Raw genomic sequence first — 27,518 nt, 5'->3', positions numbered from 1 at the left:
ACGCTCCACTTGCTTTATAGGGCGCAAAATCTTCCATTTGGCCTTGGCTTGTGCATCAACCGCAAAGTAAACATATTAAACAGAAGTTATTAAAATTTACCTGGAGATTCAAGGATTCTCTCCACTATTCTGACGTGTGCCAGTGAGCTTTCCTGACTAGTGCTGGCTACTGAGGTATGCTCCCCCTTTTTGGTCCTTTGTGTTGCGAGTTCCCAAATAAATCAGGGCAGCTGAGCAGAGGAATACTTCTTTTACCCCAGAGATACCCTGCAGCAAAGATGCCGGGGTGCTGACTATTACAGCTGATTATCTAGTATTTCAGTTTTTGAGGATTTGCAGAGGTGCAGAATACTCGTTGGCCTTGCCATTGTTCCAGGTCACTCAGATACCAGCTTTATACTGGACAGGATTGAAGGAACAAAGAAAGTATTTTCTTAAAAATAAAGCTTCGTAATAATGGAACAATGGTTTTAAAATTAAGAGGTTTTACAGCTGCTGTGGACAGATTTTGGGAATTACTGGCTTCTGCCATTTACTCCAGCACTGCATTGCCCTGAATTGTTCTCAGGGTTACATTTCCCCTGCTTTTGTAGTTAAAGGTGGTTACTGGAGATGCTAGAGATGGCTGCTTTGAGGTGCAATATTTTCCTTCCATTCTTTTCCTGCAGAGCTTCCTGATCTCAGGAGTATGTACTATTATATTGCAGGAAATTACTTCCCTTCTCTTTCACTGCTGTCAGGTTCCTTGATTACCATTTCTGTTGTGTGCCTTAATTAGCCTGACTGATTTCTTTTGTTCACTATCTTCCTAAAACACAGTGATATTCCTTTAAAAATTATGCAGTGTAGAAAATAGTATTTATACAATCTCTTTAAAGATTAATGTCTAATTGTGGATTTTCTATGGGGTCTATCCATAAAATATCAACAGCAATAAAGACTAATTTGGATACAGAGGAGTGCATTTGAGTATGCATAGTTCTAACCTCCAAAAATTTGTTAGATTTCAGGGATCCCCACAACAAAGTCAGCAGCACAAAGCAGGGAAAAATAGTTGCTTGCCCCCTCAGGGAGGTGCATCCCGTTGTTTTCATCTCTCTCTTCCATCACTAATATATAGTACCTCAGCCTTCCAGCCATTTTTGTCAGTCACCATTTCTGTGAAACATCTTGACTCTTTGTTCTTCCCAATTCCACAAATATAACCGCGGTGTATTTTAAATCTGTGGCTAACAGCCTGCCTATATATTATTGGTGCTTTGCACATCATTGAGACACTTCAAGACAGTGTGCCAGGTGAGGACCTTCCAGCATCGGTGTCTCTGCTAGAAACTGCTAACAGAGATCAGCAATAACTGTGTGAAACAGGCTAGATTCTGCCTTTGCCACCCTTACCAATTAACAAGAAATCTTTATGGCCACACAGAGTAAACTTACAGTACATTTAGGCACATAGGTTTTCATTGCATGGAGGAATTCGAGATTATTGCCCCTGTAGTGAACCAGCTTTGGTGGTCCTGCTTGAAACTTTTGAGCCAAAGTTTGCAAAGGTCTTGTGTACGTGTTTTTTAATGCTGGTACCTGGTGACAATGGCAGTAACGCAGCGCTGCAGTACTGTGGTAGCACAGTCTCTGTGCAGTTTAAAACTGGAGTCTTCTCATTCCAATAGCTTCTGGGGGTTGTCTAGGCAGCCTTTTTATTGACTCAGATGCCAGAAATAAATATGTTTCTCTCAAATCACTAACACATCTTCACTAGTCAGTGGATAATCACTAATTTCTTCCAGACATACCTAAGTGGCATGAAAGCTGCTTTTGTTTTGGTTTTTAACCTGAGTTTATTTTTCACTGTTGGGGCTTACACGGGCATACAAAAAAGGACCTGACAAAATGAAACTGTACAGCCATCTCTGGGTCCCCCTTTAGGAAGGTGTATCTAAGCTAAACACACACACAGAACAAGTTGCAGTAAGTTGCAGTATAGCGACTTTGTCTAAAAAATTAACTGTATTAACTCATCAGTACAGTTTATAAAATGTGTTTAATGAGTAATTTTAAAAGTTTGCAGACCCGCTGTAAAGCAGTGCAGCCTGTATTATGAATACCTTTTATTTTTATGGCTATGGTTTAGATGTGTAGTTTCAGTCCTTTGTTCAGTGTTTGTTTCAGTGAAATGAGCTGCTTTTCAGCTGCTTATAATTTTGCCAGTTTTGTGTTCATTCAAGCTGAAACATCCTTACCTGCCATCAACCTGTTGTAGCAGTAAATTTCATTTAGTATATAAAAATAATTCCACTAGTGCTAAGAATTAAATGAAAGAAAAAAAGTTTTGTCAGTATTGAAAAATGGTTTTTCCATTTTCCATCTCTTTCTTTGCGTAGTACTTATGTATTTAGAATCATATTATTAATTTCTAGTCTATATGAAAGTGTTTAGGATGCTCTTTTTTTTTGAAAATATAAAAATGAATCCTTAGTCAAGATCTTTTAAAGACGAGGTTAACAATATATAATGTACACCTACAGGAGAAATCTGTAAATAATGTGACAATTGCAATGGGTAGGCAACCTATGAAAGTATCCTGCTTGTGATTAACAAAAAAAAAGAGCAGCAGGTACATGTATTATTACTACATTGTCACTTGCCTCCATCTTGCCTGTAAGTTAAGGGGAAGCTAGAATATAGAGAGTCTTCCTGCCAGATCATTGAAAATCCTTCTATAACTAGGCAACGATAGTCTCCAGCAGCAATATTAAAAGCAGCTTAAGTCACTGGGCAATTATTACTCCATATGTGAAAAGCGAAATTTAATAAGATAGCTTGTTTTCACGCTGCAAAGCAATTTGAGTCACCTCTGTTGCAAACAATATGTCTCTCTTTGTTGTTATCAGAAGTCTTTAGCTGCCAACTTAAAAGTCTTTGAAAGTAGTTGACAAAGTACCTTAAGACGTGCAGAATACTATTCACCTGTGCTGTGTAGTACAGACCCCAGCTCTTTGATGATCTATTGAATTTTATCTAGTATGACAGGCAGTGATAAAATTAATATAATTGACTGTTCTCCTTGTCTGTGTGAATTTTTTGGATAAACCACAAATTCTTTAAAAACGTGGTGTGTGACCCGAATCATTGCTCAGGTTACTGTATTTCAACTAATGTTTTATAGAGAGAAAAACTGCACTGATATGAACTGAAAATACTGTTTGAAACATACCAATTATCTTCTGTCATTTGTTCTAATCAATTCAATAAACAACCTCAATAGCACATTGAAATACGAGAATGAGAAAATAAATCACTGGGGGGAAAAAGGAATTATCACAAAGAGAAAGATAAATTAATGAAATTTACCTATCTTCATTATATAGTATGTTTGAGGAAGCAGCCTTATACCTGCAACTTTTTCTTTCTTCTCCCTTGTTCCTCTGTAAAGTCAAGGGTGTGCATAGGGCTCTTTGTCTTCACCTCAAAGAACAGAAATATAAGAGAGCAGAAGATACTGGCAAGAGAAGAGATTGACTGGAGCGTACAAACACAGATGCATTTAAGCGTATGCCGAAGCACATGGAAATATAATCCATCAATTTTATTACAAACGAAAAAGGAAAAACAGTTTATTGTCCCCAAAAGTTGGGTCATTTTGTCACTAAGTTTCCTAGGGGTTCCTGTTTTCCCCTTCTTACCATCTGTAGGAACTGAACCAAACTAGAGCCTTGCTTTCTTGATACACCATGTCTTTTATTCTTCTGGTTTCAACTAACCAGCATGTTCCATAATTCATAATCTGTCACAGCCAGTCTTTCTGCAATGGGTCCTTTGTGATGCCTCATGTTTCTTGCAACTCCTTCTGCACAGTCTCACTGCTGGTTTGAACATGACCCAAAATGATTCCACTCTCTTTTCTCACAGTTATGACCTGAATAAAACAAGGATCATGTGACAAAAGAAAAGACATGAAATTATTTAATCAGCTAGTACTCACAATCAAAGGTTGTCCTCATAGCTTCATTGTCCAGGTCCTGTAATATCCTAATCTTGACTTTGTGATCATATACTGCCTTTTGTAATATAAAAAGTGCATCTTCTGTTACATTCTTTTCTCTTGTTCTTTTCTATACACTTATTTGATTTGTTCTTTTCTATACACTTTTACTAAAATATAAATTGTTTAAAATAATATTATAGTTCCTTGTTTCTGAACAGTGGTAGATTAGAAGAGACCTTATTGGACTGCCCTTTTTATGGTGATCAGGCACCAGAGGGGTAAGAGAACTTTAAAACTGGAATAATTATATATTGACAGAATATAACAAATATGAAAGATGTCAGTCTCATAGTGCATTAGTGAGTTTCGGTAAGCAATTTCAAAAAATGTATGAGGTGGAAAAGCATAGCAAATTATGTGTTTCAGAAAGATTAAAACACCTCTTCCACAGCTACTGATGGTTGCCATTCATTGTAAACGACAACAGAGTGTTCTGTATTTTAATTTGATCGATGAGTCCTCAGCAAGCCATAAAAATCCTATTTGCATGAGAAATACCTTCCCACACACAGATCAACAGTGTCAGACATGCCTAAAAGTTGCTCCAAAGTTTCCTGTGGCCTCCCCTTACTTCAGCTGCCTTTAGAACAGTCGATTCAGATGTTGTTAAACTGAAACAGCTGAGAACTGGAATTGGCTTGTTTCTTTCCCAGTGACACACTCCCACAGAGGAGTGAAAATGCTCCTTTTTTCTTTTTTTTTTTTTTTTTAAAGCAACGAGGTTTATGACCACTAAGATGACCACCATGTTTGCATTTTCTGGATTTTGTGTCTTAACATTATAAACCCTGCAGGCTGAGGAAGAAATTAATGGCCATAACAGCCTCAAGCAGTAAAGACTCTTCTGCAAGAGAGCCCGCAACTCCATGTTGTAGTAATTGGGCCGAGACCTTATTTACTGCACTGGGAGATTCAAAAGATCTTTAAAAATCCTGTCCCCTCCATCAGGAGATGAAACCGTGGCTCCTGGCTGCGTGAATCCCACCGGAGAGCAGGCCCGCGGCCGCCAGCCCTCACACGGGCCACCCCCAGCTGCCCTCCTGCCGTTGGATGTGTGCCTGGTTTGCTGGCTGGATCTCACTGCAGTATGGCGCTCTCTGCACTTCCTAGATTATATATCCAGCTATTTGAGGTGGTCAGGGCGCCAGCAGCGATGGAGGCAGTGGGCAGGGCCTGTCCCACCACCACGGGCCTTTGGTGGCGGGCTGGGGCGCGGTGTTGGCCCGCGGGTGGCTGGGAGGGCCTGAGGCTGGGCAGGGCTGTGCCATGGCGGAGTCATGGGCCTGGCAGGGACCGAGCCCTCAGCCAAAAGCAGCTACTGACCTGCAGAATCAGACTCCCCAATTTTATCAGATTGTAAAGTAGGTATGTTTATTCAGCGCTGGGCAGCACTGGGGGTAGTCCCACCAAAGCCGTGTGTGCCAGGGGCAACAACCTGCCTCAGTTTATACAATCAAATGTCCATATACATAAGGTTTCCAAATACACCTATACATATTCATGACCTGTCTCCTCTTAATATTAAAATTAGTTCTGAGAAGTCATTTCCATAAGTCCCTCCCCACTGCCCTTGCCTGATGCCTCTTGGGGGTGGTTGTGGGGGTGGTGGGGATGAAGGCTTGGTAGTCTCCCTTGCTCTGAACTTTTTACCTTCTCTTTTTGCGCCAACTCAGTTGTTCCTTGGTCTTTATCCAAACTATAGAGTTGGTTTTAGCTAGTTCTCATCATGAACTGTCCCTCGGGGAGGGGGGGGACTGTAGACTCCTTGCTTCAGTTAATTTGCACAATCGTTAGTAAAACAAAGCATTATCAACAACAATCTAGGTAATAGAGCTACTAAAATTTCTTTAACCCCTTCTCTCACTACCACAGTCAGTGGGTGTAGAGGAATGGAGGCAGTGGGTTGATCAGCACTGATAACTGCAGATGTGGCCTTGCCTCAGCGCAGTGGGTTGATTGACATGGGTGATGTGCAGCTGTAGCTCGTTCCTGCTAAGTGGTTAAATAGCCCTGAGGCTTGAGGGAGAGGGGCTTAGATGGAGGAGGAGTAGCGTGGCCTGGCCTCTGGAGGAAGGAGGTACAGCACAGACAGTAGAACCTGACTGATGGTAAAGCCTTGTTGCAGCCTATTAGTTTGATTGTGCCGCAACAAGCTGGGGGGCCTCAGCACTGCTCTGGTAGGGTGGCTTTCCCCATGGTCCCAGCTGGATGGGGCCACACTCAGCTCTGCTGCCTCTGAGCCCCCTGCCAAAGCCCTGCAGGGGGGTGCGCTGGGGGCCCTTGGGATGCTGACGGCCATAGGCAGACCGTGCAGCTGGGCATGGGGAAGCGTGGCTTCCCACAGCATCTTGCACCACAGGCTTAGCTGTTGGCAACAGCTAAGGTCATATCACATTTGAGACAGTAACTATACAGTGCACTTCAAAAGTTTTTCCGCTTCAGTAGCTCCGCATATAACGCCAATGAGGCTAAACCGTGTTGCAGCTCCTTGATTAAATGCCTCCTTCCACTCCCTGCCCAGGCTGGGAGGCTGGCAAGCAACGAACCGCTTGCTTTTAAGAGTTCACCGCTGCTTTGCATAGCGTTAAATTTCTCTTCAGATGCACCTATGCATAATACAAGCAAAACTAAATGCCATATATTAATCATTAAATAAGGAAAATAGTATTAATTAAAAAGTCTCTAGAGTTTAAAAACCTTGTAGCCAAATCCTGATACAGCTGTAGTAAAGCATGTTTATAGATGGTGTTATCTTTTGTGAAGCAAATTAACTTATCAGTGCTTCTCTGCCTGATCCCTGGTATTTCATTGGAGAAAACTTTAGTGTCTTTGAATTGTTCATTCAGATACCCTGCTAATTACTTAACAATTAAGACAATATATTATCTTCCCCCAGGCTTTACAAAAGTCACATATCATACAGTTTGTATAATTAGTAACTCACAAAGTCACTTTTGTTAGATAATGTTAGGGAAAATAAAATGCCTGCCAGTGATTTGGAAGGTAGAAAAAAACACTCTGGTAACAATGATAAAAACTTCAGATTTTTGAATAGTCATCTTTAGAAGCTTTTTCAGACAGTAGCTTTTCATAGTTAAAATTTTAGTTTGCACTAACTTATGCACAAATAATTTTTGAAAACAATAGATGCAATAACTATTAGCTAAGTGAAGAAAATGTTGTGAGAAACACTGAAAATACTGATTCATCAACCCATACAAAATGAAACTTTCTGCATACATAAACATCTGGAACAAACCTTTAACTTACTTGTCATATATTTACATAGGGTGCAATTTTGCACTGGAAAGATGACCTTTTTTCCTTCTCCAAATACAAAACCACAACCCATTTATAATTAAAAGTTACTGAGTTTCTGATTTGCCCATCAAGCAATTTGTGTACTAAGTAATTTTGTGTGGCTGAAACCACCACAGGAGAATAAACATTGGAAAAAATAGGAAGCTAGGCAAAATCTGAGGAACTTGGTTAATGTTAAGCATGTAAGTAAGCCTATTGATTAATCCCTTTACAAGTCATATCCTAATCCTTATTTTAGATAGCATGTGACTTTAGAACTCTTGAAGTTGAATATGTCTAATGCTTGATATCACAACCTGCAGTCACACACAGTGATTTACATGCATTAATGCAATCTGAGCTCTCATATCAGAACATTTGCTAACCCCAGTTTACAAAATATTATTTATATATCAGAAATTACAATGGAATGCATATACTGTTGCCTCCTTTGTGCAAATTTGCTGTAAATTTCAATTGGAATTGCTGTGAGCTACAGTTGATTTACAGTGGTCTAATAGGGTCTTCAGCTACCTGAATACACCTAAGACCAAAGGAACAGAGATTTCTTTTCTTTTCTTCAGAGGCAGACGTATGTCTGAAGTCATAGCAATCGAGACACTTCCTAAATGAGCTTTTATAAACCAGGGTAATAACTGTAGTGCTTGCAGATTTTCTGTGGAAAATGGTAGCTTTAGCAATTGTTTTTGTTAATTGTGCTACTGAAACGCAGTATCTGTTAGCAGAGTCTAAGCTTAGATATGTAGGGCAGCTGAAGTACTGTATTTCATACTTGTGCTACGTATTTATTGATTTTGATAAAGTAACAGTTTATTTTCTTTCACGTTGAATGTTGGCAATCAGCAATGAGTTATCCAGAGGTGAGTTATCCCAAGCTTGTGACCATTTAGGGGTTTTCAGCTTGTGTTATTTTATCTTGTATATAAATGGCTGGGGGTTTATTTGAAAGTATCGAATAATCATGGTTGTGTGATTATACATTTGGATGGGGAGTGGGTTATCAATACCTTTGTAAACTCATCCATAGGAGAGCTTCCCTGAGTGTCTTCCTCTGTTTCAGAATTTGTGGTGCATACCTGGATTAAAGGTTAAACATATTTGGGTTGGCTTCAAAAGAAGTAAAATGGTCATCCATTCCCCCCTCCCCCCCCCCCCCCCATCTTTTCCATGAGCATATATGTGCTTTCTTTTGAGACATACTATATCAAACCCATAGTTGCTTTAAATACATTACAACATACCATTTCAGAATAAAACATTTACTATTTAAAATTGGAAATTAATCTCCTCCTTGAGTTTTAGTTTGGAATAGTGAATTGCTTGAAGTTTAAACAAAATATTTCTCTTGAAAGAGAATGCTATGTTTCTTTTGATCCAAAGTGGTTTGTCATTTTGGGGGATAGAAGAGAAGACAGAATGATTTCAGAACTGACAACCATGAATTTCAGAAGTAATAAAGATTTTAAAGAGCACATATTTTGCTTTGACTGAAACTAACTTGAAATTGCCAACTTTTTCATCACAAACTTCTTCATATTACACCACGTGTATGAAAGGTGGCTACTAAAAGCAAGAATTTAGTAGTCATCCTTAGATAAGAATCCGGGCATGAGAAAAGGAAAAAGAAGCAGGCAAGTGTAACACCCTTCCCCAATTTTGCTTTACCTCGTCTCTTCCAACCTTCCATCAACCTAAGAGGAGTCAGTGCCTACAGCCTATATCTACAATGCTGCTGTCTTCCATGCACCAAACCTGCTGTCTCCAATCAGTAGAAAATTACCACTCACTATAATCACAGTTGTATCAGACCAGTAGCCTTCTTTCAAGGGAAAAATTCCTGCTGTTCCCACCCCTCTTATCTCTAACACCAGAAATACTTTGGTTTTTTTCCTGGTCAGTGACAGCAAGGCAGGATTCCTCCCTAATGTCTATTCAGCAAAGTCAGAAGCACATACTGGGAGGAGAACTGCTGAAATTGTTGGGTCAAAATTAAGCTCTTTAAAATTACATTTGAAAAATTGGCTCTTGGATTCTGATAGGCAATCAACTGTTACCTTTTCCAGTCCCATTTTTCACTCTTTTTCCTTCAGCTACTAGTGAAACTGTTTTTATATCATGTGAGTCTTTTGGAATCAGAAGCAAAAATGATCTGTGTATATGTTGTCTAGGAGTTAATACTTTTCAGTAATTAACTTAATATGAACTTTCAGTGAATCCATAAAATGCGTACTTTTGCGTACTTTTTAAAGAACACCTCATTTTAATATTCTTATTTGGTCTTACTACAAGAGAAGGAAGCACTGCCTAGTTCCTCTAGCAATGTAAAGAAAATAGTCTTGAATATGTCAAAATGATAAAAAGCCACATGATAATTATAGCAACGGTTTCCATCGTACTGCTAGAGCAGTTAGAAGGAGTATGAGTTTGTACGGTCTGTACATGTTTGAGTTGCTCTTTCATTTGTTTCAGTTCTGTTTTCAGATTGGGAAGCCTGAAGACAGTAACTGCAATACATGCTGGCATACGTAAATGTGGTAACGGCAGGAGAAAGAAAGAAATCTCTGTTTATACATGTGTGCTGAAGTCTGAGGATGGTTTTAAAATAATATTTCAGAATGCAAACCTGGCAGGTTTATGATAGGGTTTATTTTGAAGAATTGTTTCTGCTTTAAAGGCTAACAAAAGGCAGGTAAGGTGGTGCTGTGGCTAATGACAGGGACCTTTGCTCTAAGTAACTGAGGATGCAGCGAGCTCTGAGCACCACAGCATCCCCCATCCCTACAGCAGCTACTGTCCAGGTTGTTTCCTGCCACAATTAAGAGTAGCCTCCAGCTTGCAGTAGTTCATGCTAGAGGGTATTGGCATCTCCTCCCTGCGCCTGAAGGTGGTTACGGCACCACCTCCCAGGCTTTTGTGCCGACAGGGTGCAGAGGACCCAGCTGATGTGACCCTTCTTGCAGTCTTCTCAAGGGGCTGTAGGCAAGTCAGACCCATCTATGAATAGGGATGTCATCCTTGTCTCATCAAGGCATTGTGAGGGTAAACATACTAAGCATTGCAAGACTCCATTACTTAAATAAGGAAGCTATATAAATAGCTTTGGGGGATAAGAATTCCCTCTTTCTTATTAACAGGTGGAACTGATATAAAACATAGATAATGTGCTTTTGTTTAGTGGTACTAGTGAAACTTTCTAGATAAGAATTTCAAGTAGCAGTGAGGACTATCTTTACATTTGGAAGCTGTCTCTTTTAATGATTTCCTATTATATACCAAGAACAGATCTATTTTTTTTTTTTTAAGTCCATATACTATAATAAAAACCGTGAAGAACTGTATGATCAAAATAGCATTATAACTGCATGGAACAGCTTTACTTATGACCAAACCTTGCTTCTATTAATGAAATTTATTTTCTTGTTTGCAGCTTGCAGGCCTGGATTCTACAAAGCATTTGCTGGAAATGTAAAGTGCTCCAAGTGCCCTCCACACAGTTTGACTTACTTAGAAGCAACTTCTGTCTGTCAGTGTGAGAAAGGTTACTTCAGAGCCGAGAAGGACCCACCAACTATGGCATGTACCCGTAAGTCTGATCAGTACCAGTGTCTGCAATTTTAATCTCTTCTGCCTCATTTATTTATTTTTATATTTTTAAAAAAGGACATGAGTTTGTACATTCAGTGAAGAATTCCATGTAAGATAACCAAAAGATTTTTTTAAAATCAAACTTCAAACAGTGTATTTCTATTTACTCTAGATATCACTAAAAACACGTTTCTTAGGTTGGTGACTTTTTAGCGTATAGTTCTGAGAGAGAATGGAATGTTTGTAAGCATTGTCATATGGATAACAATGTTGAGTTTTAACTACCAGTGTGTATTTTAAATACATAAAAATCCACTTGTACAAAAATTTTCAAAAACCGGTCACATAAAGAAAAAAAAGATATGACACTTTTCTGTCTCTCCAGATTGAAATGAAAATTATAAGGCAGTATCATCCCAACAGAACTGAATAAAAACTAAACTCTCTATAAAAACACAAGAAAATTAGAAAAAGAAAAAAAGATATATCCAACAAAGAGTTATTTCCTTTTATACAACTGTAATGATGAAAATTATTTAGATTTTTTGACAATTGTGATTTTTGAATAACCTAAATTTGTCATTAAGACAAAACTGATGCGCATCAATCTAGGGGCAGAAATTCTGACTGAGCAGAGATTTTTATTACTTTGATCAATGTGCTCATGTCTAGAAACATACAGCACAAATTTTCTTCTCATGTAATAAAATATTTCTCATAGAGGTTCATATGTAGTTCATTACTCACTGGGATTCATTTATTGATCATGAAGCTACTATATCTGGGAGCAAAGAGCAGCATTTAAAAATTTAAAAATCCATGGGTGAAATACTATATTTACATATGAAATTCTATTATTTAATAGAGATTATTAAAATCAGTTTGAAAAACTCTTAACATACCTAATTTTCTGTGTAGCATTTTTTTAGCTCTTTTGGTGAAGGATTTGATTCTAGTATATTTTATGCCACCGTCCTCTTGTTAAAATAATTATAAAAAATTTATATATTAAGTGCATGGAATATTTTAACAGACTAAGTATACAAAAAGCTTGAGATAAAAATATAAAAACAAAGTACTCTTGCAATAACCATCAGTGTGTAGCCATAATTTTGTTACGTTTACACTGCGTAAGGCAGCACTGTGTAAAAATAACAGAGCTGACATAATTGAACAGCTACTACTACTAGTAGAATTGAACTACTTCCTGTGCTTCAGGAGGTCTCTTCAGATGGCACTGTACTGGACAAACTGTGAATATACCAGGTGATTTGGAGCTGATTTACAAAGTCATAGGCACTCTGTAATCCTGAGGTCATTATGTGGACGAAGACATGCATCCACTAAATGGGAGTGATGTTCGCCAAAAATGGCATTCCCCAGATCCAAGGCACTTAGCAGAAAGTTGTCTAACCATAAGGTTTTCAGAGGTGAAATATCTACAACAGAAGCCTCTAGTTACTTAAGGGACATGGGGCTTGGAGAGGCACCCCAATCCAATGCACAGTCTGCTGCCAGCTCACTCTGGAGCAAGGCACATAGGCCTATTTGCACAAAATATATGAGGGAATAAACACTGTTGTTCCAGACTTCCCACAGGAGAATGATGATTACAAATAATTCCACTCAAATGAGTGCCCCAAGCACAGGCCATTAAAAACTTACCCACAGAACTAACACACATCCCAGGCGCTCTTGACAGCCTCATGCTTCGAACGATGGTTTCACTCATGCATTATGCAGATGCGGTTCCATATTATTTATAAGTCATTGATTTTTCATCTCCAAAAGACAGTTCATCTCTGAAAAAATTACTCATACATGGCATTATGTTTCCATAATTGTCTTTCAGGGCACAATTGTAAACCCTGCTACCCATTAGTATCGATAAGGTAGGGAGGAGCATGAGAGCCCTGTGGCATCAGGGAGCTGCTGCCTACAACATCCCGGTGCTTTCACAAAAAAAAAAAAAAAAAAAAAAAAAGCAGGGTGTGAAGAGCTGCTTTGGCCAAAAACTGTCAGGGAAGATTGACTGCCCCAGACCTCTCCATTCCTGCCGAGGATGTCAGCCAAAGCAACTGAGTGAGTGGAGGCAGGGAAGAAATCAACCGCAACAGAGGTACCAGTGCCCCACCTCACCCCAGGTTGGGAGAAATAAATAATCGAGGCGGTGAACCACGTTCTAGTTTCTGCCTTGCTCTTGGTTCAGTGCCACCATATATTGCCTGTCATTCAGCCTAGACTGCAAAGTATCAGTACTTCATTGACTGTAACAGCAGATGTATTCATCTTACACCTACAATGATGATTATTTCACTAATTGTCAGCTCTGCAAATGACACTGAGACTCTTGACAGGCAGACTGCATTCTTATCTTGCACATCATCAGTAATGAAGAATCTGCAGGCCAAATTATTCCCTAAGTGATATCTTTAGCCCCACTGCTTTCAAATTATGCTCTCAGTTATTAAAATTATGTTTCTGTCATAAATACAACCTTACTGCCTTCGGTAGGTCTGTGCAGATGTGGCTAATTTAGATTTAATAAACAAAGGTAGATATGAGTAGAATTTAGATTGTTCCTTCCAAACTGTCATGCTTTACTGTAACAAAGAGAGTTGAAAAGTTAATGAAAAAAATAGCCAATTTGACTAAATAGAGAGAAAAGACTGCAGTGAGAAAATGCTGTTTCTGCATAACCACTTTTGGGGCAGATCTTCATTTTTTATGTTTATTTGCAAATTTGTATCCTGACATGTGAGATGTGAAGTAAGAGATTAGACAATTTTCTTGTGATTTTTTTAGAGTTGTACTTCAATTGAACTCAGAATGAATAGCGGATCTCCCTGACAAATTTCTTTATATTCAAACATCTTGAACCAACTGAATTCATACCTGTTGTATTTGCTTCCCCAAATCCTGCAAAGCAATATGCGTGTGTTTTATTCCATTTCTGTATAGGGTTAGACAGTATTCTTCACTCAGATTTTTCCTGAGTACTGGAAAACTTGCATATGCAGCATTATGGAAAATAAAGACCTTGATTTAAGAGACTATGAAATTAAGAGTTTAGCTTCAAGCATCCACTTTTTTCAAGAGCTTCTAATCTAATTTCATTAATTCTGTGAAAGTGCCTACTGTATGCTTTTCCAAAATTGTACAGTTCCCATTTTTATTTCATGTAACTGTATTTTGTAAGAGTGTGCACTTTGCAGAAAAGCAAAGAAATCTAATTTTAATAAAGGGAATGAAAGTTAGATTAGGATATATTGTTAATCTCTTTCTCCTAGGGTTTTTTTGTTTGATTGGCACTTCTTACCAATCTCTTGCTGCTACTCTTTCTCCTTATTGTATTTCTTTACCATATACGAGTACTCTATCAGTGATCTCTCTGCATACACAGTGAGCAACAAATAGCATCATACCTAATCCCCTGTCTGATTACTCTGTACATAAACTAACATTTCCCACCATAATGTAATTGGATAAATTGATCCATCTTTTCAAGGTCAGAGGCAGGCAGGCTTATATTGAGTGTCTGAGTCTGAATGCATCTCTTTACATGTTATGCTTAAATGATTTTGAACCCAACAAACTTAATCTCTGTTCAATAATCTCTGTCACAAACTATATCCTCTATTTTGAAGTCAACACTACTCCGTCATCAAAATCAAGCAATGAGCTTGAATCCTTCCACTTTACTACCTCTATTGTTATTTTATATATATATTTGTTCGCAATTTATCGTTGCACTCAGACTTGAAGTATTGGTTTGTATTCACTGGCTTCCATTCTTCCTGCCTGCCTCACAGAATAAGTGATTCTAAAAAGGAAGACATGTAATACAGCATTCTACATCAAGGGACACTTATTTATGCTACATGTATGTATGGATTTAAAAAAGCAATTATGAATTCACAAGGCACAGCAAGATGCTGATCCTGAGTATTCTCAGAAGTCGATGGTTATTTTTTGCCCTTCCACTGTAAATTCAGTACTCAAATAACACACACTTCTGAGCGTCCAATAGTTGGTAATGGGCAGTTCTCACTTAAAAAGCAACAGTTTTTGCCAGACAGTCATCACTGTAGTGTTTAACATATTGCATTGCCCTCACTAGGCTTCTGCAGCACTGGGTTTGCTCCTCTCTCCTTCCATAAAGGGCAAAATACACTTCACCTTCACAGAGGGAGAGGGCAGGCAAACCAAAATGAGGCATAAACTCAGCTCTTTTGCTTTTGGAGCGGGCATGCTTCTCTGCAAAACATCAATGCCCATCTACTCCACAGAGGGCGTAGAAATACATCTTACATTTTAATTTGTAAATGAAGCAAAAGACACCACTCACAACTTGGGCTGCATTTCATCTAAGAAACAGAAGAGCTGCATTATTTTTTTTTAATGCTTCCATGTGAACTGTGTTTTATTCTTTTGCATAAAATCCAAAGTCGTGATTTTTTCTGTGAGGAAAGGATCCATCAGTTTCACCAATATACTTGTTTTCTTTAAAAATCAATATAAGGAAATCCCTGAGAGCTTTGCACACAGAAGTCCGCAGAAGGGTTATTACTGCCAAGTTTTTCCAATGTGTCAAATAATCTTTGTATAATTTATAAATGATAACAAAGCAATCAGGCCACATTCATAAAAGCCCAGTGACACATAATTTAACTGAATCTGAGGATTAGAATTAATTGTCTCTCTTTGTTCCAAGTTCTAAATCTTAGTAAATGATTCACTGCATGTCATTACAGCTTAATATTTGCATGAAATCGCAGTTTAACTGGCATAATTTAACAGCAATTAAAAAGCTATTTAATCGTTGTGCAAATTGGCATGAGGGGCCTTGAGTATGAAGTGTGTCTAAGGTTTTTTTCAGTATTTGCAGGCGGACAGTCACATACTTTCAGAAACCTCTTAACATAATTGATAATGTTTTCCCTATTCATTGAAATATGAATGTACAATAATTCATGTTCTCTCTTACAGTTAACTTCCAAATCATGAATATAAGGACCTTCACTCTCTAGTACAAATAAAATACACTTTCTTTAAAAAAATATTTTTTACTTACTGTATTGGTTCTTCTACTGATGCCATCTACATATAGTACAACAAAAATCTGATAGAAATTTAGAATTGGCAAAGCCAGACAAAGCTCTTCTGTTGCCCTGATTCAGATTGATTCCTGTTTTGGCCCACCAAAGTTGATGAAATAACATAAAAAAACTCGGCTGTGAGGACCCATTGTCTTGATAGCTATAGTTTATGTAAGATTAAATTTAAGCCAGTTTTGAAACATTGGTTCCAATCCTTCTAGCAATTACACACATGCTTAGTTTTAAGTGCATGAGTATTACCAATTATTTCAAGGGGATTACTGATCCGCTTAGTTATGCACATACGTAAGTGCAATTAAAGCTCATCCTCCATATTTCTAAAGCTCCTCATTGGTTTTAACAGTGGGAATTTGTTAAGACCAGTCATTATTTAATTCTCACAGCATGTTTTTAGAGGAAACATAATTATTCATGTATTCTGCATGTAAATAATAACTGATGCTGACATAATCTGTGGTAGTTTGAGTTTATTCTGATCTCAGGACTGTTCTCCAGAGTAACTAGAACCATCAGCCTCACAGTAATTTTATGGGAACTTTTGGGATTTGTAAATCTGAGACACTCTAAGGCTGTAGGGGCTTTTGGACCACATCAGTATTTTCAAGGCTGTACCTGCCTCTGTTTTCCATACCATTGGAAAATGATGTAACATAAATAGCCTTTGTTAACTAGTTGCATTTATAAATACTTACTACAGTATTTCAAATGCTTCAGTGTTAGACTTAGCACAAGGTCACAGTCAAAGAGCAGGAAGGAAATACTCAAAATATTCTCTGTAACCATAAAAATTGCAAATTACAAATACAATTTTCATCTGACAGGTTCCAGAAATATCGATCTTCAGTACAAATAAGACACATACTGTTCAGCTAAATGATTCCTTGATACACTGCAAAATAACTGGTCTTTACAGTCCAGGGCTTTTTGGCTGCTATGAACTCTGCACAGATAGATGTAAAAATAAATACACATACAAAATATTTTCTACTTTCTTGTCCACTAAAAAAATCCAAAGCAATATAAAACTCCCAAATATTTTAATTATCAAATGCTTGAAAACTGGCAGCTAACTCATCATTTACTTCAGGCCAAAAATCATTTTAATGAAAGCACAGTCTCCATTATTTAAAGTTATGAATGGATACCAGAAAGAAAAAAGCAGCTCAAATGTTCAACTACAGTTCACAGAATTCCTTAATTATTTTTTTGTTTGTCCATGTTATCCCTCCCACACCATAGAAAGTTTTTTTTTCCCTTTACAAGCATTCCAGCTTTTATACTCACATTTATGCCACATAAGTAAACAAACAGCATGAGTTAAAAATCAAAAATATCAGTGAACAGTGACTTTCTTTCTGCAAATATTATTGCCTCTTTCCTTCATGGAAGTTAATATTCATTCTTGCTGCTATGTGTACGTACAACTGAATCTTTGCTACTACATAGTTTATTAGTAAAATGTAAGATAATGTTTTCCATTTAAACATTTATACTTTTAGTATTCCATTTATACTTTAAAGTATAGTCCATTTTAGTATTCAGGGTCATCTTCAACAATTAATAACAGTTTTGTTTTGTTTGTTTGTTGGGGGTTTTTTGCCAAAATTTGAGAACCTGATTTGTGTGTCAAATGTCAGGAGGAGCTTTTATATTTTGTTTTCCTCCCTAATGCAAAGATCTGACCATTTATTTATCTGACATCCTTTGGGCACAAGGTCTTGTCCTCATGCTACCAGTTGTAGAACTGGAATTTGCAAGTGTTGATCAATATTTTTTTTCTTTGTTTAGTTCCTTTTTCATTGTCTTAAAAGTTTTATAAAGGACATTATGGTATTTTAACTATCTAAGTCTCTCACATTTACTGTGCCACTCAATTTGTTGGGTAAAATACACTCTGGATGAGAATTGGCTGATGTCATTTGCAAATGTTTCACATAGTCTTTCAGCCGGCTTAAGAGGCCCTGAAGTAATGAAAAGCTCACTCAAAGTTTGAACAGCATCTCAATCAAAACTTTACACTTAAGTCTTGCAGGCAGGTTGTATAAATCATGGAAAGCTGCAAAGCAAGCTGAAAATTTTCAAAGTTCTGCTAACCATTGGCGAGGCAATCCACATGCACTGTCATTTTATGTTGAGAGCTTGGAATATAATGCTTATTTAACTCAATCAGCTCAAAAAAACCCAGAGTTTGCCAGTTAAGTTTACCACAGTCATCTTACATATGTGAAAACCTGGAGTATAAAGCCTTGCATTTTACCACATCTGTGTCTCTTACATAATTTGTATAGGCATATTTTGGGACTATATAGAAATTGGTTTTGAAAACCATGTGTCTGTAAGTTCTTGGTTGAAATATGTTAAGTGGAAGAAAAAGAATATAATAAGAAATTGAGATAAGATTATTCAGACTTCATTTAACAATTTCTGCCTTTCCTTCACCCCTTCATTCATTGCTATCTGAAAAATCATCAGATGGTAAAGTTCTTCCATCAGGCTGTGGAAGCTGTTAAGTAAAGCCTCAGGTGATTTACGTATGATCCTACACAGTAAGTCAGCATAACAGCTTCAAACTTGTTGGACATAACTTGACTAGTGTGGGAGCTATGGGAAATGGGTCACAGTACACAGTTTTACCACCTGCTTGCTAGCTGAGAGCTTTCCTGTACTCTGCCTGCTGCAACTATCTTTGCATTCCTCCTCAGAGTCTTCATGAATTATTTTTTCTCCTGCTTTGCAGCCACCCTGTTAGACCTTTAGCTTGCAAGGTTGATGTCTTCACTGTTATACTGATGCTGATGAGGTGCCATCTGGGAAAGAAAAAAAACAACTTGTAAACTGTCTCTTGTGCCTAATAGTCTTGGCTTGTTGCCACCTAATGCTACTAATGAACAGCAGCAAAGAAATTCCCAGGGAAAAGCCGTGAAGGATAGAAAAAATATCTGGCATTGCAGGACTAGTACAAACAATTTTACTTCTTGTAGTTTTTCCAAAGCTGGTATTTATTTATTATTCAATTTGACTCTTATAAAACATCAAAGATTATAAGTATCAGAAAAGCCTACATTACAAGACATAAAATAAGGAAATAAATTTTGTGGTTAAACTCTACCCCAGTATCCCACAAGATCAAGACATATTTAGTGCAAATTTGTGTTATCAAGTCTAGCTTTGACATTCCCAAGTCATTTTTATGTTGCCTTAAATTATTTCTGCATTAATTCTAATTTATTTAGATTATTCAGCTTTCTATGATCCCATGCATTTATTATTCCTGCTTAATTTTCAAAGATTGTATTTAGATAATTTTTAAATTTTACATTAAATTGAAACATAATTCTTTTAGCATCTTTTTGCAAATAATTGTCTTAAGATTAATGTATTTTTTTCATGATTTCTTTTTTTCTCCAAAATAGACAACTGTCACTTAACAGGCTTTCCCCTCCTTCTCTGCAGGGCCGCCTTCTGCTCCAAGGAATGTCATTTTTAACATTAACGAAACAGCTCTTATGTTGGAATGGAGCCCCCCGAGTGATACCGGAGGAAGAAAAGATCTCACTTACAGTGTCATCTGTAAGAAATGTGGGTCGGATGCCAGCCAGTGTGAGATTTGTGGGGGAGGTATCCGTTTCATCCCCAGGCACACAGGTCTCATCAACTCCTCGGTGACAGTGCTTGACTTTGTGGCACACGTGAACTACACCTTTGAAATAGAAGCCACAAATGGGGTCTCAGAGCTGAGTTTCTCTCCCAAGCAGTTCACAGCTATCACGGTTACCACAGACCAAGATGGTAAGTCCCTGCACTGAATGTCTGTTACTGTGCCCCTGTCATCTACGCCCTTGTTAGGGAGATCGTTTTGTTTCTTGGAAGTCTGGATCAGCAAGTTAGGATGTTTTGCAGATTGTTAAATGTTTTTAAGTGCTTTTGGTGAGGACTTTCAGCTTCTGTCAGCTTCTGCTGATGAGGGCATTAAATGCTTTTGGCAGCTGGCCCTTGACCCCATTACAAAGGGCACAAAAATGTACCTTCCTGTTTAAAATGAAGTGCGAGCTTTAACTACCCGAGACTAACTGTATCAGTGGTTCATCAGAACTGGAGACGGCGCTGATGCTTTTCCAAGTCTTTCCTTACAATTTTACTTTTGAAAGAGTAAAACACCATAGGTTATCCATTACAATTTCACAATTCAAAAGTTAAATGAATGTGCACTTACTTCCTTTAGTATCCATGTTTCATAGTAGTACTACATCATGCTTCACTGTAAGGAATTTCAACATTTGAGTGAGCCATTTCCTTAGGTGAGGTATCCTGACAGACGGTTTTGTTCCTTTAATTGTCCACTTTGCATTATTGTTTTTGAGCTTTTTCTTCCCCCCATTTCAGTTCAAATTCATGTCCAAGGTCAACCTTTATGAGAAACATGGGAAACTAAGAGCTCTATATTTTTGTTCATTTCTGCAACTTTTTTCCTTTTCCATCTTTAGAAATACTTACTATGCCAGAAAACAGCATCATAGGTTACCAACGAAGCAATCTGTATAGCAGTGTTATCTTCTGCCTTGTATTACTGTAGATGAGAAGGTTATTTCAAAATTATCCCTTGCTGACATTTGTTCCAGAAATGTTTTTCACCTACTGTGCAGTGACATTGCAACTGTAGCTGAAGTGTTTAATGTAGAACAGGAACCAAACTGGCGCAAGTACCATTTTGAGTAGAAGACCTTTGATAATATGAGAGTATTTAGTACAGGTGCTAATGTTCAGGAGGATCCTGTTATGTTCCGCTTGTAGGAAGGCCCTGGGTTCTTTCACTGATCAGTCTAGCAAAAAGCTGCTTACCTGTGTATCTGGGACAAGTAGTTTTGTTGATGAGTAAGTAATCACTTGTTTGCCTTTGGGCATACAAAAATTAACAGCTTGCTGTGATGATGATGATAATGGCAGTGATGGTAATACTAATAATATTCATGAAAATGGATTAGAAAAAACATGAAAACTACTCGCTCACCATTCATGCGATGATGGTAACAGAAGAGCTAATTATATAAGATGCCTAATGATACATGCCTTGCACTGAGAATTGCCTTAAGCTCTTAGGCTATGTATCATGTTGCGAACCTGTATCTCTCTTTTCCTTTCTCATTAATGGAAGACAACACCGTGCCCGGAACTACCCCTCGGTGTACTTATTTTTAGATGTTTTGTTGCGTGTTACTAAATGCAAGTCATCAAGCGTGCACAGGTGGAGGTCACCAGAGATACAGTTTGTTTTCAAACTGGCTAACAGCTGTGTGAACACAGCTTGTGATGTGTATTTAAGTGGTGGGTTTTTAAAAAATAATGTCTTTTGCTGTTGTCTGTTCCTGGTTTAAGGATATAGATTTTCACTGCAGTTTACTCAAAGCAGTGCAAGGACCAATGTTTTGATAATTTGTGACACACTGACAGTAAACTCTAGAGTGTAGACTGCTTACGTTCTCAATACTAATTCTTACATTACTGAAAGTGTTGTTGGAAGGGCTTCAGGGAATTTAAGACCAGATTTCCGGAATATCTGTCATTTTATTTGGATATAAAAAGACAGCTTTGCAGGAGAAAGCATTGTAATAAATGAAATGGAGGCATCTATAAAATGTAGTTATAAAGATAAAACCATTTTTGTAAGCTTACAAACTGTGTAGTTTTATAAAATCATAAGCAGGGTAACTATATATTTAGAGGTAAAAAAAGATAATGTCATACAAAATATGGCAGAAAATTAATGAAGTTTTTGTTGATGGAAATTGTTGAGAGGACAATAAATACTTTTTGTGAGTCACTTTTAGTCATAAATAAGAAGTGATACAGAGAAAGCTAGGATATCTAACCTTAGAAAAGAAAGCTGTAGAACAAAAGCTTCAGAACATTGCAGAGATTTTATTAATGTTTGTAAATCACATTGTTCTCAGATAAAAGGGATGGTGACCTTTTTTATTTTTATTGCTAGCCAGCTATTAGTAAACCATTTATAGTTTTGCTTTTGCTGTATTTTCCAAAAATACTAAATAATTGCCTTTATATTGCCTTTTTTTTAATATCTACATGACCAAATGGGACACTCACTGTTACAATATTTCCTTATAATATTAATTATACTGAAATGGACAGTAATTTTGCATGGTGTTTGAGGTTTGCGCATATGCTCATATAAAAAAAAGATTCAAAGACATCAAATCAAAAATATCCTAATGTGTACAAGGACTGCATTACTTGAAGTCCAAACATATTGGTTTAGAACAGTGTTTCTCTTTTGATGTTTATCTAATATGAAAGATCTAGCTCTATAATAATTTATACCTACAAAACATACTTATCCCATGTTCATACTGGCTTTTTATATGTAATCTTTTCATACATACCCTTTTAATGTTTTTGGTATACACATTGCATGAAGTGCTAGACCTCTATAAATAAATTGTCCTTTCTTTTTTAAGAATATAGAACAATATCTTCAGCTGTTGTAAATTCAGACCATTCTGTTAGCCACAATAATTTAGAGTAGCTGAGGAGCTAGCATTTTATATTCTTTGAGTATATTGGATTTACTTCCCTCTAGTGGCTCTTTCTTTTTGATGGTTTATGTGAAATTAACAGATTCTTCTTTAAACATGCAAAATTCTTCACTTGTTCTTCAATGTTTTTTCTCTCGTTTGGAGAAATTATTGCTGTTCGCATTTTGCTGAATAAAGTAATGCAGAGTACGGTGGGCATCCACAGAAACTGGATTGTATTCTACCACAGCTAGTGAGTACAGTAGTGTGAGAGCACCGAAGAGGAAGAATATTTGCTGACAGAAGTGAACTAATTCAAAAGTGATTAGGGCTCATCTTTATGCACAGAGCTCTAGCATCACTAGTATTAAAATCTTAACTGCCTCCTCACTGCAATCACCAGCATTAACAAGATTAAGTATACTGCTCAGCTATAATGACAAGAAGCAGACAAAAGGAAAGCAGCACTCTGAAAAGGCTTTGCGAAATGCAACCCCTAAACCTCGCTGAGATTTGATGACTAAACCATTACCAGACCTTAATAAATACTAGGGAAAAAATATTAAGTCATATAAAATGAACTTGGTGGTTTTCATGACTTTTTTCATTACTAATTTTGTACAGGTATTCATAAATTCAATATCCACGTTTTGGGGTTTTCCCTTCAGGCTTCATAAGGAAACAAAGTTTCTGTAGTGACATTGTCTGTCAGGCACCATAAAGAACTGTAAACCCATTAGCCATTTGCTTGATAAAAGAGAAAAAAAATTCACAGATCTTATGTTCTCTCAAAATTGTGAAAAATGACCACTTAGAGTCACCAAGCTGTTGACTGGGTCTGCAAGTTGTAAAGCAAGGTTCAGCTAGGTAAGGCTTACTTACTGGACTAGAGATACCAGCTGACTGACCACTTAACCTGTCTTTTGGCTAGTCAGTAAAAAAAGAATATATATAGTTCCTGTATGATCACAGCACATGCTGTGTCTTTGTCCAGAAAGTGTGGCAAACAGGGATGGGGTAGGGATGTGTTAGGAAGCACAGATGTTGCAGATGGAGTGATGAGGAAAGTAAGCTATATGCTACTCTTGTGTAGCTTTGTTTCAAAATGTTTTGAGATAACAAATATTGCCTACTTTAAATTCAGATAAATGGACAGATAAATGCGAGATTCTGCTCAGAAAAGCACTTAAGCCAAGTCCCTGTTCAAGGAAGAACATTAGCACATATTAAGTGCTTTCCCAAATCACTGCTGAAGTAAACAACTGAAAGGTAAAACATGTTTTCAAGAAAAAGCCTCATCAAAACATGTTTAACAATACTGTTGTTCAGAAAAGTGCCTGGATCCCTTTTCTTTATGGGTGCAAGAAAGTTTTATACAGCAGTAAATATGCTGAGTATGAAGTAATTGTACCCAATCAACTTTAAATCATTGTGTGAAGAAGCAGAGAATTATATTCTGAATTGTGATTTATGTTTCTCTTATGACTAATGGAAGGAAAAGACACCTCACTATATAACTTTCTTAGCATGCCTTGGAGTCTGCATTGCTTAAAGAAAATTCAGAAGTACTTGAGGTTTTTCATGCATAATTCAGCAAATAATGAATAATTAAGCAAAACAGAACTTAAAACAATAGTTCCTATTTCCAAGTAACAGTCCACATACACATTCACTCACTTCACATGTATGTGTTGTATTCCTTGAGAACAGAGAGGGTTTTAATGTTACACTACGTAGAGTGGGAGTAAAGCCATGAGACATACCCTGAGTACGTGATTATACAGACAGAGTGGCCTGCTCCATTGCAGTCCACCATTTCATCTGCATCACTGTAGAGCAGCACTCCGTAGCTGTAGAGCAGCACTCCCTCACTGTAGAGCAGCACTCCCTCACTGTAGAGCAGCACTCCCTCACTGTAGAGCAGCACTCCGTAGCTGTAGAGCAGCACTCCGTAGCTGTAGAGCAGCACTCCGTAGCTGTAGCGTTTCTTTGACTGAATAGTTTCCCCATTGTCCAGTCTGCATCTTCACCGCATCGTGTCCCTCCATGCTGGCAGCCCCCAGCTCTCTCCAGCTCACCTGCAAGTCCCCCCTAGGATCACACTCCAGCTATGGGATGCTTCGCAGGCGTTGTTCCATTCGTGGGCTCCTTCCGCATGTCTTTGCTGCCTTGGTGGAACGTTTACACTGGAGAAATACCTCTTCTGCCATTGCATCCCAGAAATCTCATTTCCTCCCTCAGTTCTGCAGTTTGTGAGTGACTCTAGTCACTCACAGACCAGACATCAAAGACCTGCTACCAGTGGACAAAGTTTGAGGCTTGAGAGATGTCACCCTGTGTGGGCACACACCCTGTCACTGTATTAAAGACCTGTCTAGTTCCGCTGCGTCCATCTAGTGTGACAAGCTGAAGTTTTCAGGCAGATTCTGAAACTGCAAATCTAGCAGGATTTCGTTGTCTAATATATTTATTTTATGTGAGCCATTGGCAGATATATCCTAGATGATAAGATATTTCCTAATCTGATTGTAAAATCTTGCCAGTGTCTGAAAGGGATTGCCTTTCATCTAATTCCTTTTTCCAAGTAAGTTATTTTCCAAATTCCAATTCACTGTTCCTAGTACAGGTGGCTCCTGATATTTGTAACCCAGTGTGGATGATGTGTAGCAACAGCAACCTCTTATCACTTTCTTAGAGCTGTGGGAACTGAGAAAAGATTTCAGTGTGTCTTCCGGGGATAAACATGAATGCAATGCCATGAATTAATGGCATGTACAGCATTATAGTCACAATGGGGATTGTGTAAGTTGTTAAGAGCCTCACCCGACAGTCTGAAAAGCATCTCAGTGGCAGGACAGTTTATCAGGATTAGTCCTTCTGACTGATGACAGTAGAGCTTCAGGATGCTCACTGGGGTGGCAGGGATGTTCCCTGTTTGCTTATCCTAAGTTGTTGCCCACAGTAACATCTGACTTTCACCCTAATCAAAAGTCAGCTTTGCTTTTCTTTTCCCTAAATCTCAGATCTCTACAGATGTGATTGTCCTTTGTAACTTTAACATCAAGAAAGCTTCTGTTTTCATAATGATGTGATGAAGGCCTTTGAACCATCTTCCCAGCTGCTTATGTTAATGGTTTATAAATCTAAAGGAGCAGCTATTTCTAGTTACTAATTATTGAAATGGCATAGCAGGTCACATAAAAGCCTGCTATGAAACAGTCACAAAGCAACCTCCATCAGACATTGCCACATCAGAGCTCAAGCCACGTGAAGAAAGATGATGAAATTTTCGTAGATGACAGTAAATGAGAGATTTATGGCAATTGTTTACCTAACACCTACAGCTGTGTTGTTAGTTCTACCAAACCCTGTGCTGTCATGGGAGCAGTGCAGAACAGTGCTGTGGGTGCTAATTTATGTGAAAAATTTGAAAAGAAACATTAACTTGTTGGTTACTGGCTAGGGACTGTCTGTTTGTGCCCATACTGAATGTGACACGAAGACAAGAAGAGGGATTACTAAACAAAAAAAAAGTTTGAGATGTGTGCTCCCTTTTAAAATCCACTTCTGAACAATATATTTAAATGATACATTTAAAAAAGGTATTCAGCATCCTGCAATGAATATTCAGGCCAGTCTGTTGAACTCTATGAATGTATATGTGTATATATGCCAGTGTGTGTATATAAATCAGAGCATTTACAGTTGCAAAGAAAACCACAAGATAAAAATGCTAAATTTCAATTCTCAGACTTGTTCAACTAATGTTCTGTTGAACACTCTTCAGGTCTGCCAAAATTCAGAGTTTTGAGGCAAGGTCTTTGTGCAGCGTAGTTGTTACCCATAGATTTTCATCTGCTGGTCATCTCTGTACATTTAGACTACTTTTTGATCATGTTTCTTTACACATATGCTTGATTACAACACAGTAATCATAGGTGAAAAATTGGAGTTTAAAACAATGTTGATTTATATCCCAAAGATTTTTTAAATAGTTAGAATTTTTCTTTAGCAAATATGTTCTTTTTCTGCTGGCAGTTACTGATGATCAGCCATTTCTTTAATGCGGTGAAAGTCAACCTGATTCCATTTGCTTTCTTTTCTTATTCACCAGTATCATCCGTTAAGCTAGTCAGATTATGCATGGCTTTAAGATATGTTTCTCTAAGTTACGCAATATGAGGAGAACAAAATGAAATTCTAGTTTGAAGGAGGAGGGGAAAGAGGTTAATCGATACTGTAAAGTATTTTTCCCATAATATACTTAGCAGCGTGGTCTTTCAGCTTTTATAATAGTTTCTTTCATTGCATAGCACACTTATAACCATTGGCAATTTGTCTGTGACATGCATTTTCAGCAAGTTTCTGATTTAAGCTGTAGTCACTAAAATACAATGTCCAAATGCTGCAACAATTGTGTATTTAATAATAATAGGGTGGGGGGGTTTTCAATATGTAAAAGGAGCTTTTGTGGAGAAAAATGTAAAATAATTGTTACAAATAAATTGGTAGGCATACAGCACTGAGATAAGACATATGCCATTATTTTGTTTGTTCCTGGTGTGGTCAGTAGCTGTGAAGGGCATTCAACATGATTAAGACCCCTAAGAATGAGTTGTTTATTCATCAGCTTTGGTAATTTTAAACAGCAATGTTGAATAAGCTTATTGGTGCTGTCTACACACCACTCAGCTTAGAGTCCTGTTAGGATAATCAAGCATATTTTAATTAGCTGGGACTTTCTCACAATGAATGATATGTAGTTAGAATTATCATTATTGAGTATTCTGGTTAGGGTAGGGTACAAGATATTTCAGATATAAACTGGTGACCTAAGTAATTAGAAACCTTTGCCACAATTACAAAATTCTTCAGAGTTACATTAGGAACCTTCTCTTTTCAAAACTTACCTAAACA

At 37.6% G+C, this 27,518-nt stretch overlaps 1 protein-coding gene across 2 annotated transcripts in view; it reads left to right on the top strand.

Annotated features, from left to right (window-relative positions):
- EPHA6 (EPH receptor A6) overlaps nt 1–27,518 on the top strand; it is a 513,653-nt gene that overhangs the window by 262,268 nt on the left and 223,867 nt on the right. For both annotated transcript variants that reach the window (XM_037378259.1, XM_037378258.1), the window contains exons 4-5: nt 10,794–10,949; nt 19,525–19,860. In XM_037378259.1, the coding sequence (XP_037234156.1) occupies nt 10,794–10,949; nt 19,525–19,860 (492 nt within the window). The remainder of the gene's footprint in view (nt 1–10,793; nt 10,950–19,524; nt 19,861–27,518) is intronic.

The sequence above is a fragment of the Falco rusticolus genome, chromosome 2, assembly GCF_015220075.1.
Source record: "Falco rusticolus isolate bFalRus1 chromosome 2, bFalRus1.pri, whole genome shotgun sequence".
NCBI classification, from domain to species: Eukaryota; Metazoa; Chordata; class Aves; order Falconiformes; family Falconidae; genus Falco; species Falco rusticolus.
The sequence above is the reverse complement of the archived record's forward strand: the minus strand, read 5'-3'. Positions and strand labels throughout refer to the sequence as shown.